The 12,160-nt window shown below is 31.5% G+C and overlaps 1 protein-coding gene across 1 annotated transcript in view; it reads right to left on the bottom strand.

Moving 5' to 3' along the window:
• Positions 1–4,335: 4,335 nt before the first annotated feature.
• The window catches only part of LOC132760504 (S-adenosylhomocysteine hydrolase-like protein 1), a gene marked incomplete at its 5' end in the record, with an annotated part of 24,366 nt that continues 16,541 nt past the window's right edge, over positions 4,336–12,160 (bottom strand). Inside the window, 7 exon segments of the mRNA XM_060752493.1 lie at positions 4,336–6,427; positions 6,951–7,071; positions 7,703–7,781; positions 9,725–9,793; positions 10,164–10,262; positions 11,355–11,520; positions 12,050–12,138. Coding sequence (XP_060608476.1) covers positions 6,421–6,427; positions 6,951–7,071; positions 7,703–7,781; positions 9,725–9,793; positions 10,164–10,262; positions 11,355–11,520; positions 12,050–12,138 — 630 coding nt within the window.

Here is a 12,160-nt window from a genome sequence, read left to right as displayed (position 1 = left end):
CCCCCCCCCCCCCCTGTGCCTGAAGTAATGCATGGAGAGCACCAGATGTCTTCCATCTTTAGTAAAACTGGGAAATCGTGTTATAACCTTTATATTGTTGTAGTGACGTGATAAACAAAAACATTAGAAGTTGGACAGTTTTGTTTTGTCTTTTTGATTTTTTTTTATAATAGTCTGCACTGTTCTTTATTCAATCAGTACATATTATGAAATCTGATAAATGGTTTTGTCCAGGTTGAAAGATGGAGGGGTCCATTTAAGTAATTAAGCATGGAAAGAGTTGGTATGTTTATGTTAATATGAGTATTGTAAAAAATGAGCTGTTTTGCTTGACTATTCTCAGTGCTTGATAGTAAAACAAGAGCCTGGATAGTGTACTTTTCTTAGTTCACAAAGGGCCATAATTTTTTCAAAATCCATGGTAGAGTTATGGGCCTTGGATAGTGACCAATTATGCTGTCAAATGAGTATATAATATAAAGTTTCAACCCATTCCCTTCAGTAGATTTGAAGATACCAACACAAAAAGTTAATCAAAGTGTGACACCGGTGTGTGAGTTGGTACAGTATCTCTCCCCATTCTTTGAAGAGTACAGCTATGGAGACATCTTAAGTCTCAAAAAGGTTTGACAGAAAACATTGCTGCTTTTAAAGCATATGGTCCTCCATGGCTGAATGATTGAGGTTGCCTACATAAAACCACTTGCCCCACACCTCTGTAGGTTCAAATCCTGTTAGGGATTATTTCATGTGAGGAAGCTATCCAGCAAGGTTACAAAATGTGCGTGGACTGGTTCCTGCCTGCCTGAAATATAATGCACAGAGGACACCTTAGGTCATACTCCACCAGTAAACCTGGAAAGTTATCATATGACCTAAATACAGTGTCAGCTTTTTAAGTAGGACGAATGATATCTGTCTTCCCAGTTAGTAATAGATAATTCATTTGGAGTAGAAAATTGTTTGTGTTATTTTTTTAAGTTATAAAATAAATATTTTAAAATACATTATGAGGTTTTGTTGTTAATGTTTATTCCTTTATGAATGTGTGTAGTTCAAAGTTTTTGAAAACTTGATGTTTCAAGATAATCATTGTTCAAATACAGAAAATAATTTGAATCAGACTGTTTGACAATATAAAAAAAAATCATGTGTTATACTTTTGTAAATATTGATCCACGTTAACTTTTTGTTCCGTATGACTTCAGATCTGTGAGGTACATGTAATTTCTATGAAAACTTGAAAAAAATGCTATAAGTAAATGAGTAAAATGTTAAATGTAAAAGTTAAATTTTTGTTCTTGTTTTTTACCTTGCCTGGAGAAAACCACTAATAAACTTGTCAAAATATTCAGACATTAGCATTAGTAAAAAAAAGTATTTTTCATAATACATTAAAAGTTTCACTGGGATGTTGTTTTCCTTCCTTTAACTAATCTATGTACAATGATATTTTTTTCATGCATAGAACACGAGAGACTAGCAAGTGACAATGTTAATTGCACCAGTTAAATTCATGTTAGGGAAATTTTTATCCAGGAATGTCAGTTATAGTAAAGTGATAGATGTTTGATTTTTTTTTTTTTTAATGCGTTTATTTAAGGTCGCCGCCGGAAAGCCCATATGGGCGACCGTACACTCAAGCCGGGTCATCCTAGAGCATGCCCTTTGTTACTTTTCCATTGCTTTTTTTTTTGTCCGGAGCATAACTTGAAGACTAATGGTTGGAATTCAAAACAACTTCATACAATGATCAAGATCATTGAGAGGAAGTGTAGTACACAAGAACCTTAACTCCATCTTCACTAATTACAGAGTTATTGCCCTTTGTTTCTTTTCCTTTGCTTTTTTCTTGTTCAGAGCATAACTTGAAAACTAGTAGTTGGAATTCAATACAACTTCATACAATTGTCAAGCGCAATGAGAGGAAGTGCAGTGTACAATAACCATAACTCCATCTTCAGTATTTGTAGAGTTATTGCCCTTTGTTCTTTTTCTTTGTCCGGAGCATAACTTAAAAACTAATGTTTAGAATTCCATGCAACTTCATACAATGGTCAAGTGCAATGAGAGGAAGTGCAGTGCTCAAGAAGCGTAACTCTTTCTGGACTACAGAGTAATTCAATAAAACTTCATCAATGGTCAACCTCATTGAAAGGAAATGCAACATACAAGAACCACAACTATCTTTAATTGCCCACAACCATATCTCTATTTCAATTCTTTTGCAAGGTATTCTGTTACTAGTAACTTCCACATTTCCGAAGCAGTCTTGCGGGGGTATTCACATTTAGTGATAATTCTAGTATTAAATTTGTACTCATTCTGTTTGTCAAGCATTAGGATCTCAAAGATCCATCAAATCCACATCTTAATGAACTGGTTTGATAGTGTGATCCATTTGATATAATTTGTCAGATCATCTTCATTAATTGTGAGAGCTATTTCAGTTTTATGGGCATTTTATCATTATAGATAGCTGATTTCCCACTAAAATTCCAAGGTCAGAGACCTTCATAACAGATCATTAATACAAGGCAGTTTAAATCGACTGATGTATGTTAATTGCCGAATAATATCAATTCTAACAAATTTGCTCGTTTTGCCAGCCATTCATTAACCTACTGGAAACAAAAGATCTTGTGTCACCAGTATAGAGCCAGGCCAGTCTGTACATCTTTGCAGTCTGAGCAACTTTAAATTTTCATCTGGTCTCCGACATTGATAATGGCCGAAGCTGGACACATCCATTTAAGAAAATCTGTAAATAAAGCATTGTTTGAATTGGTTATATGTTTTCAGGAGTACAATAAACCTGAGCTTATGCAAATGCCCGAAAACTTTTACTCATGCTCATTAAAACATTGCCCTTAAATCATTGATTATCATGTATTGTATTTCCCAGAAAACAAAACGCAACACATGTAAACAGTTTGTTTTTTTATTGTTCTGGTTTTTACAGAATCTTAAAATCTAACAAAAAAATCTTTTATAATAAATCTAATGAAATGTGATTCTCTAAAAAAAGTTTCTAAAATAACACCATCAAATTGTTTGAAAATGGCAATATGTGAAGTTTTGAATTTTTATATGCAAGTACATAGTAATATCAAAGTACTTTGGTATTTCAAAAGTGACATGATTAAAAAAATGAATTATTGCAAAATTGACATGAATACCTAAATAGATAATATTGAAAACATTAATGGAAGTTTATTATATGATTTATGAAATATTTTCATAATTCATGAACTTCATTTCCTTATTCATGAATCATATTTCTTTATTCATGAAATGAGCTTTATTTCATAATTCAATTCATGAACCTTATTTTCTTTATTCATGAAATGAACTTTATTTTATAATTCATGAATCATAATTCTTTATTCATGAAATGAACTTTATTTCATAATTCATGAAGTTCATTTCTTTATTCATGAAATGAACTTCATTTGATAATTCATGAACTTTATTCATGACAAGAATTTTATTTCATCAACCCTTTTCCATATTTCATTTAACAACTTATTCTGCATACATATTATAGAATAATATCTTAAATTTGACATTTAAAGAGAAAATTCCCTGGACAGATTATCACAAACAGCATAAGCCTCTTTAGAACAAGCACCTGTGCTAATTAATTATAACTTTAATATACATTAGCACTCTACAATCACATAGATTAATATCAAACTCTACTCACAGAAAAAAAAATTGTTTATCTAAAATTGCACATATTCAGTATCAACAAAGATTTATTTTTTTTAAGTAGAAAAAAAATTCCAATGAAAACATCTATGTAAAGTTATACAGAATTTTCTTTTTATTCAATGAATGGAATGATTTGGTAAGAACAATGAAAGAGAAATCTTAAAATGTTTGTGTCTAAATTTAAATATTATATGATTTTCAATGAAAATAAGTGAGAAAAAAATGTGTTTCACAATGACTTGTTTTCAGTTTATTTTGAGATTACATGATTGATAAAAAAAAAATTAAGTAAACTTTAGCTGATAACCCAAGGTCTCAAATACAGTTTCTATATTTTTTTTCTGTTCTTTTTTTCATTTGTTTTCTATATTTTCTATATCTAAATCCATACCTTATTAGATAGATAATAGGTAATATTACAAATACAAAATAAAAGAATACAAATAAATCAAATACTATAATTCCGAATATATAATAATACAGCTCCTGTCCAGTTTAAAGAAACAAAGATATAACTCATTCAATTTTATGAATTTAAATGTAGAATGTTAAATATTAACATTATGTAATCTACAAAAATTTGGTTTAAACAAGAGTATTAAGCAAACAATCTTGAACAAATATTTGAGCTACATAGTTGGAAAAAAAAAAATGACAAAAATATATAATATCACAATCCAGTCCTTGAATCTGAAAATAATTATAGAACACTGCCATGGCAACTGCTTACTACAGAGCGATCATCGATTTATTCTTCTTGTAACTCGGTAGGCAAGAAAGGTCAAATCAAAGATTTTAGATTTGAAAATCACTATGGTTACAAGTCTAAAAATCATTATTATATGGCAAAAACACTAACTCACCTGATTTTGCCCCGACATTGTGATGATCACCTTTTCAGAAAGCCACACTGACATATCATCTCTTTAATACTTTCATTTTTACACAGATCACATACATGTTAAACACTTGACTCTGTTTTCAAAACTGAAAATTCTTCAAGCTGAGCACAAAAATGTTTACACAACTCGGAATTTTTATGGTGTAAAACTAATATATTTTTATGGTGCAAAATTAATGTTTTATCTGAAATTGTTTTGTACCAAAACTAAATCGAAAAATTAAAAACCGGGGAAAAGTATTTTTAATTCAGCACTGATCAAGCTCAATGTGTGAAATTGACGAAGCCTGCTTTTAACTTTGTTGTCTAAATTGTTGATGTTAACAGTCTCCGTATCAAAAGGCTATAATTAGATAGCTAGGCAGACGGATCTAATTTTATTGTGATGACAAAGGGAAGTAACTGCTGAAAAGTCAAAGCTGCCACATTTGTTCAGAGATTCAATACTTAGAGGATGGAATAAGTGTCAAATTGAAATGTCTGGATGTTTCATTAAAAGCAAAACTTTAGAGTTTACACTCTTGTGAAAGCAGAATAAAGTGTTCAACATGACATATGGGCAAGTCCCAATATATATACATGTATAACACAATAATTATTTACATAAAAAACCTGTAATGTTACCATAATTAAGATTTCCTGATAATATATGCAAAATTATATACACATGATTTCTTCAGCCCAAGTAACTACAAAATATGTCAAAAACGATTCAAACAAAACACTTGGCTTTGTTAATAACACTGGAGAATACTGTCATGTAATATTTCATTGGCAAAAACAGTTTTTATTAAAAAATTTAACAAATTATCGCTGACATTGCGTATGTAAGACGGGAGTAAAAATTAGTTTCATTTTGTCAAAACCTAAAAAAACGCCATGTTTAACATCTGGGTATAATATAAAGCTCACTAACATGCAATATATATATATAATAAACCTTTTTTTTTCTTTCTCAAGTATTGTTAAACAATTCTAATATTACTACAAGAAAATTTGTCAATCTCTCAATATAGTTAATAATGCACTATGTGTACTTCAGGGCTTTTCGGTCCACGGACAAATGAAATTAAAGATCAAACAAGGGAAGGGAGAACGATTCTAATGGTGCAGAATTACAGAGATTCATATGATATGTTTGTTTAATTGCTATAACAACTAAAACAATGTTACCATAGCAACATATATCGTATCAAAAACAAAATTTATCCACAAACTTGTCATCTTTCGTTATAAAAAATTTCTTATCTAAACGCAAAAATTTGTAAATTTTACTCTATACATTTGTATATTTATTCTATCATGGAATGCAGTTATGCAGAATGTGACTCTAGAATAAAATTGAAAATTACACGTTTTTATACACATGAAACAATTTTGATCAAGAAAACAAGTAATTTAGCGAAGAAATTTCATAATCATAATGACAGTGCAAATTTTCTAAACATATTAACAGTTATTGCAAAACATGTGAAGATCATTAAATTAGAAAGCAGTATACAATTAAAGTCATGAATAATCGGTATCTCAGTCTATAAGAAAACAAACCAGTCTACTGGTAAAAATGTGATAAACCAGTCACATCACATAATCTTGATAGCCAGTCTCGAATAAATAATGAAATCTGTCAGATATTGAGATATAACTGTGGAGTTGTGAATAGTCTGGTGATTTTGTCTTTTATTATTCTGTATTGTGATTAGTTTCAGGACAATCCAGTTGATGTGATACAAGTGAGATACATCCTAACTCCATGTGTAAATCCTCGATCCAATGATTGTTAGGTTTCCTAAACTGTGCTATTATTAGTACCTGCAATAGACAAAATAATGTGATTTAATATCCATGAAACACAAGAAATTTTTGTTTTGTTTTACGTCATGAAGACCTGATAAATGTCTTAAGATGACTTTTCCGGTGCAGGAAGACCACGGTGCCACTCAATGCATTATTTCAGGCAAAGGCAGGCACCAGAGTAGAACCACCAGCGTTCCTTAAGCTAAATGGAGATCTTCCTCACATGAAAGTGGTTCTAAGTCAATGACCTTAACTGCATTACCACAGATGCCCCAACAAAAGTATTTATTGTGCATATAACAAAACAACAATGAAACATTACATTGAGACTTAAATAGGTAATAAGAAGATTACATTTAGTAAATGTCATCATATTTTTTCAGCAACAACTGGGCACACATATGGACTGTTTCATAATGTAGAATAAATCAACATCATAAGGGCAAAGTGGATGTTGCAAGTAAATGGAAGTCAGCGATCATAAACCGAATTTGGTGACTGAGGTCCCATCATGAAAATAAAGTATATAATACCATACCTGTAATAGTTGGGCTTGAATGGGCCGGTCTTTGAGAGTCCGAGATATTTGGCTTGTTCATCAGTGAGCTCAGTTAAATGTGCATCAAATGTGGTTAAATGAAGGAGAGCAACATACTCGTCTGTAATATAAATATATATAACTATATAACCCCTGACCACACTAAATATCTTAAATGGACTGGTCCTTCTTTCAATCTGGACAAGACCATTTATCATTTTAAGGGAACATTTTTAAAATATATACCGACTGAACAGCCAAAAGTGCAGGCCATGATCAGACGGCACTGATGTTAACATTTTACAAAACATGCCTAGGTAATGAATAAAAAAAAAAGAAGAAAAAAAGAACAAAGATAAACATTTATAATCTTTTCTTTAAAATAGATACATGTACATGTATTGCATCTAATGAGATGAACATATGATGTTTATAGATATAACAATATAATATTTATATAATATAATGTCAGAATTGTACTTCTAAACAACAAATTGTCACAAACGTCTTCTTTTACTTTTTGACTGCTTTATAAAATTTATTTGATATCCAAATAAAATTTACCATTCCAGATAGGAAGCTTAGACACTGTCTCAGAAACAACGATAACTAAATGGTTCTTGTCACTTAACATGTCAAAAAACAAGGATAAAATTAATTGTTTCAGACATTCTAAAGTACCAGCTTGACACCAACGACAGTTAATATGCATTACATGAAATGACTCGAGATAAAAACATTAGCGAACATACCCATTTTCTTTGGTAAGAGGTAGACATCTTGCTTGTATCTGCCGGCAGGTGCATTATACAGTTCTATTAAAGCTAGCGCCTGAAATATACAAATCATTTATTTACAGATATATTCAAATGGCAGGCGGCAGGTGCATTAACCCATTACTTCATGAGCATTTTGTGAAAAATGGCTGTTTTCATTGAAAAGTCTCCCGTTACAAGTTCAAATTGCTATAATACTATAAAAACTGCTTCAACACTAATCAAACTTGGCACAAATGTTGACTGGACCAATTGCCCTTGCAAAACAACATGCTCAGGCCTTAAGTTTTCTGTTACCCATGGCAACGAGGGGACATCTCAAAATTGCCAAAAATCACTATTTTGCGTTGATTTTTTTCCATCATAATTGATTTCAAAGTGCTAATAACTTCTCAATGGATTGAGATAGAGTCAAATGCTTTTCAGCGTTGGTTACACGTTACCTTATGATCAATCTGAGGTCATTTATAGCCTTTTCACAAGTCGCAAAATTTTCTTGGAGATGAGGGGGACTCCGCCCCCTTCAAACCCCCCAACAGAAGGGGGCACATCCCCCTTCTGGCAACCCCCTGATGTATTCTTTTGGTTGGGGGCCGCGCCGAAAAGTGGTCACTTTTTTTTAACAACATTTCTCAAACAAAAAAAGTGTTGGGGGCCTAAATAAGGCATTTTTTCACCATTTGAGACAACAAAAGGGGGGGGGGGGGGTGGAAAAAGGCGAAAAGGGGGGGGGGCTAGTGTTCTGTGAAAACACCATCAATATAGCGGAATACCTCATTATGGCAGGCGGCAGGTGCCATTTTAAGCTACCTGCCTGATATATAGGATTCATTAATTCATAGATTTTCATATAGCAGACGTTCAACTTATATAACAAGTATTAACAAGTATGATGGCTATTTGATAAAGAATGTGCAAATCAAATTTATACGCTAGACAATACGTTGATATTTTATTGCTTAGATCTAAAGAGGAATAATAAATTTAAATGCGATGTAAGATTGATGCTTAGTTTTCCCAGAGAAATTATGCTTATTTACGCATAAATAAAACAGGCTTAATGTGAGGCATTGGTTATGTGGGGACAATTTTGACCAATGCTACATGTCAAATAGCAAGCCTTTAGGACTAATGTTTTCTGATAACCTGTTTTTAGTTTTATTATGTTACACAAGTCTATGTAAAAGTGGTGACCACCGGCTTGGGGTCAATTTTTCTCACAGAGGTAATATTTAAACAATCTTCAGAATACAATTTTGTTTCAAGTAAGAATTTAACTTTAAAGGGACTCCACTTAACAATTTTTGACATGAGGGTACTGAAAATATTTTTCTGTGATTTGATGTAGGTCTTGACCAATAACTTGTTTCAAAATTTTCTGAACATTTTCCCTCATTAAAAAGATTTTTCATCATTTTTATTGTGGGCAAAAGGACCAGAAAATGGAAATCCTTGTAATTGCACAAAAAAATAGGATTTTTCAACAATGAAATTTTTGAGCATATTGCTTTATTTTCTTTTTGGCAGAATTTTTCCGTCTTAAGTAGATCTACTTCACTTTGATCTATGTTAAAAATTTCAAATATTTTAATTTTTTTTAGGCTTTTTTGATCTCATGGGAGCTCCTTTAAAATTCCAACAAAATATAATTGTCTCTATCAATGTAACAATTTGTACTCAAAGACAAGGGAAATTTGAGTTGCTACTCCTCTATAACATTGTTTACAGTTCCAATAAAAAAATATTTCATTCTAAGACTTAAAATATCATCCAAAAACATAAAGACTATCTATTATATGAAGGAGTTGTTCATATGTGTTTCCAGTGGTTACCAGAAACATTAGGAAATGTTCAGAACAAATAAGCAAATAAAAGTGAAAAGCCACTAGAGAGTATATCTGATCAGAAGCTTTGAAGATATGAAGACATAAAGGATAATTGGTTCTACTGAATGCTTTGAGATTTTCTCTAATTGGTAAACATCAGACAATAACATACCTGAGTAACTGCTGTGATAGAAACAACAAACGATGGCACACTTGAACAACTCAAGTTTACAAGACGACCCTGAAAAATAATATACATAAACATTTTCTGTGATGTTTTTTATTTGTTTATATCTTACCATAAAATATATTTGCTTCCTTTGATAACCTTTAATTTTTAGCTCACAAATATTCTTCTTTTTTTCTCAAATCATTGATGAAAAAACGTGTCATAACCTAGAGGCCAGGTTTCATATAAGGAGTATGACTTGAACCCATGATCCTTGGGTTAAGAGACAGGCACTTTTACCACAAGGCCTCCACTCCTCTATCACTCACTCAAAGTAAACTTTATATGATGACCCTAAAAAAGTTCACAATTGTAAATATATGACCCTAAAAAAGTTCACAATTGTAAATATATCTTGTTATTTAATGTACATGTAACTTACCTCAGCTAACAAGATTATTCTCTTGCCATCAGGCCATATAACATGATCTACTTGTGAACGAACTTTCTCCCATGTCAAATCTGGAGTACGTAAACTATTCTGTAAGGTAAAAAAAGAATCATTCAATGTAACTAAATGTCAGGTCATAGGAAATATGGTTAGTAACTTCACTAACAATCTTTAAAGTAAAATTGGAAATTGATCCTATCTGTGCTTTGGAAATTATATTTCGGAAATTTCAGTCAGCTTATATCAAATGGCAGTTTTCACCTTAATCTACCTGTTGATTTATTCCTGTTGTATAAATTACTTTTATGTATTTTTATTATTACTATATTACTATTGTTATCGTTTCTTTTACTTTTGTCTAGGAAAATTTATGATTCAATGATGTTTTCCTAATCCAATTGAACTTAAATTTATTTATTTTTTTTTTTGTAAATTGTCATTTGAATTTTCATGGTGTATTTATTAGTATAAATATTGTTTTAAACAGGTACTATGTTAGTTTTGCCTATCTGTACATATTGCACTTTTTCTCTGTTATTGGTGTACTATCATATCATTTTTTGCTTTGTTAATCATAACTTCAATTTAATTGATCTATTTTAATAATATTTGTGTATATATGTTGTGTATATGTTGTGTACATGTAAACTGATTGTAATAATGTTGTGCTGAGGCCCACATGGAAAATCGGGAAACCGAATGTGTAAGCCTCGTTAAATAAAGTCCTAACTTACTTACTTTCTTACTATAGCCACTAGGTCATTAGAGGAAAGGCCGTTGTGTTAGTTATTCAGTACTGAGCAAAATGCAACAAAGAACCTGGCACATATTTTTATTTCTTGCCATAAAGTAAATGCAGTCTAAGCCCTCCTTACTTTATCATTGGATTCTGAAAACTTGTGTATCTTAGAAATTTACCGTACCTTCATAAGTGATACATTCAAAACTGCAACCCTAGAACTTAACATTATAATATCATGCTATTTGATACCTAACACTTATTACCTTTTCATTGAAGCATCTGAAATCTAAAAGAATTTGGTACTAAAATGTAGCAAACTATCTTTTCCCTTACTGTAGAAAAGTTTAATGCCATATTTATGAAATCATAAATACATTATACTAATTATCCAACATATACGGTTTTGATATAAGTACAGAAAGGTCAAAAAATGATCTTACCACATCAATTTCAGTATTGGAATGTCCCATATTACACACAATACATCCTGTCTTCATTCTGTCCATGTGTCCACGATTTACCACGTTCTTGTTTCCAGTACACGTGATTAACACGTCAATATTCTTAATGACCTCGTCAGCTCGTACAACACGAAACCCATCCATACTGCGAACAATAAAAATTTATTCTTACATTTAATTTCAAATGCATGTTACAATGTGCTCAGGCTTTAACAATTTGAGTTTCTTTTCTCTTTTCCCCCACTAAAAGGGAAACAATAAAGGCAGAAGAAGAACAATTAATAATGGTTTACAACATAAATTTTCAGAATGCCATTTCAAGTTTCTCTTCAATGTTAAAGCCAATAAAAAAGCCAAAAGAAAGCCAAACAGAAAGACAAAGTCAAATTAAACATATGCTTTATATCTTAAATCTGGAAAAACTAATAATCAATTTGAAGGGAAATATGTACAGACTGAATAGCGAACAGTGCAAACCATGAACAAATGTGCCAGCGCAGGTTGCACTGGTAAATTCACTCAAAACCCAGCAGAATAGAGGTTAAAGAAGACTGCCTTTCAGACTTATAAAGAACTAGGTCATAATTCATCTTGTCCACCAGATTAACTTGATTATTTTTTAAAGGGAAGATACCTGTATAATAAATCTAGCAAATGATTTTAGGAGGACTTACCTTGCCTGCAAAGCACAGATAGGATCAATCTCTGTTACCATGACAATAGCTCCTAAACCTTTTAATGCTGAAGCCACACCTTTCCCAACCTGGAAAATAGATTTTAATAGG

This window comes from Ruditapes philippinarum, unplaced genomic scaffold (genome assembly GCF_026571515.1).
Source record: "Ruditapes philippinarum isolate M1 unplaced genomic scaffold, ASM2657151v2 ctg9822_1_1_1_1, whole genome shotgun sequence".
NCBI lineage: Eukaryota > Metazoa > Mollusca > Bivalvia > Venerida > Veneridae > Ruditapes > Ruditapes philippinarum.
The sequence above is the reverse complement of the archived record's forward strand: the minus strand, read 5'-3'. Positions and strand labels throughout refer to the sequence as shown.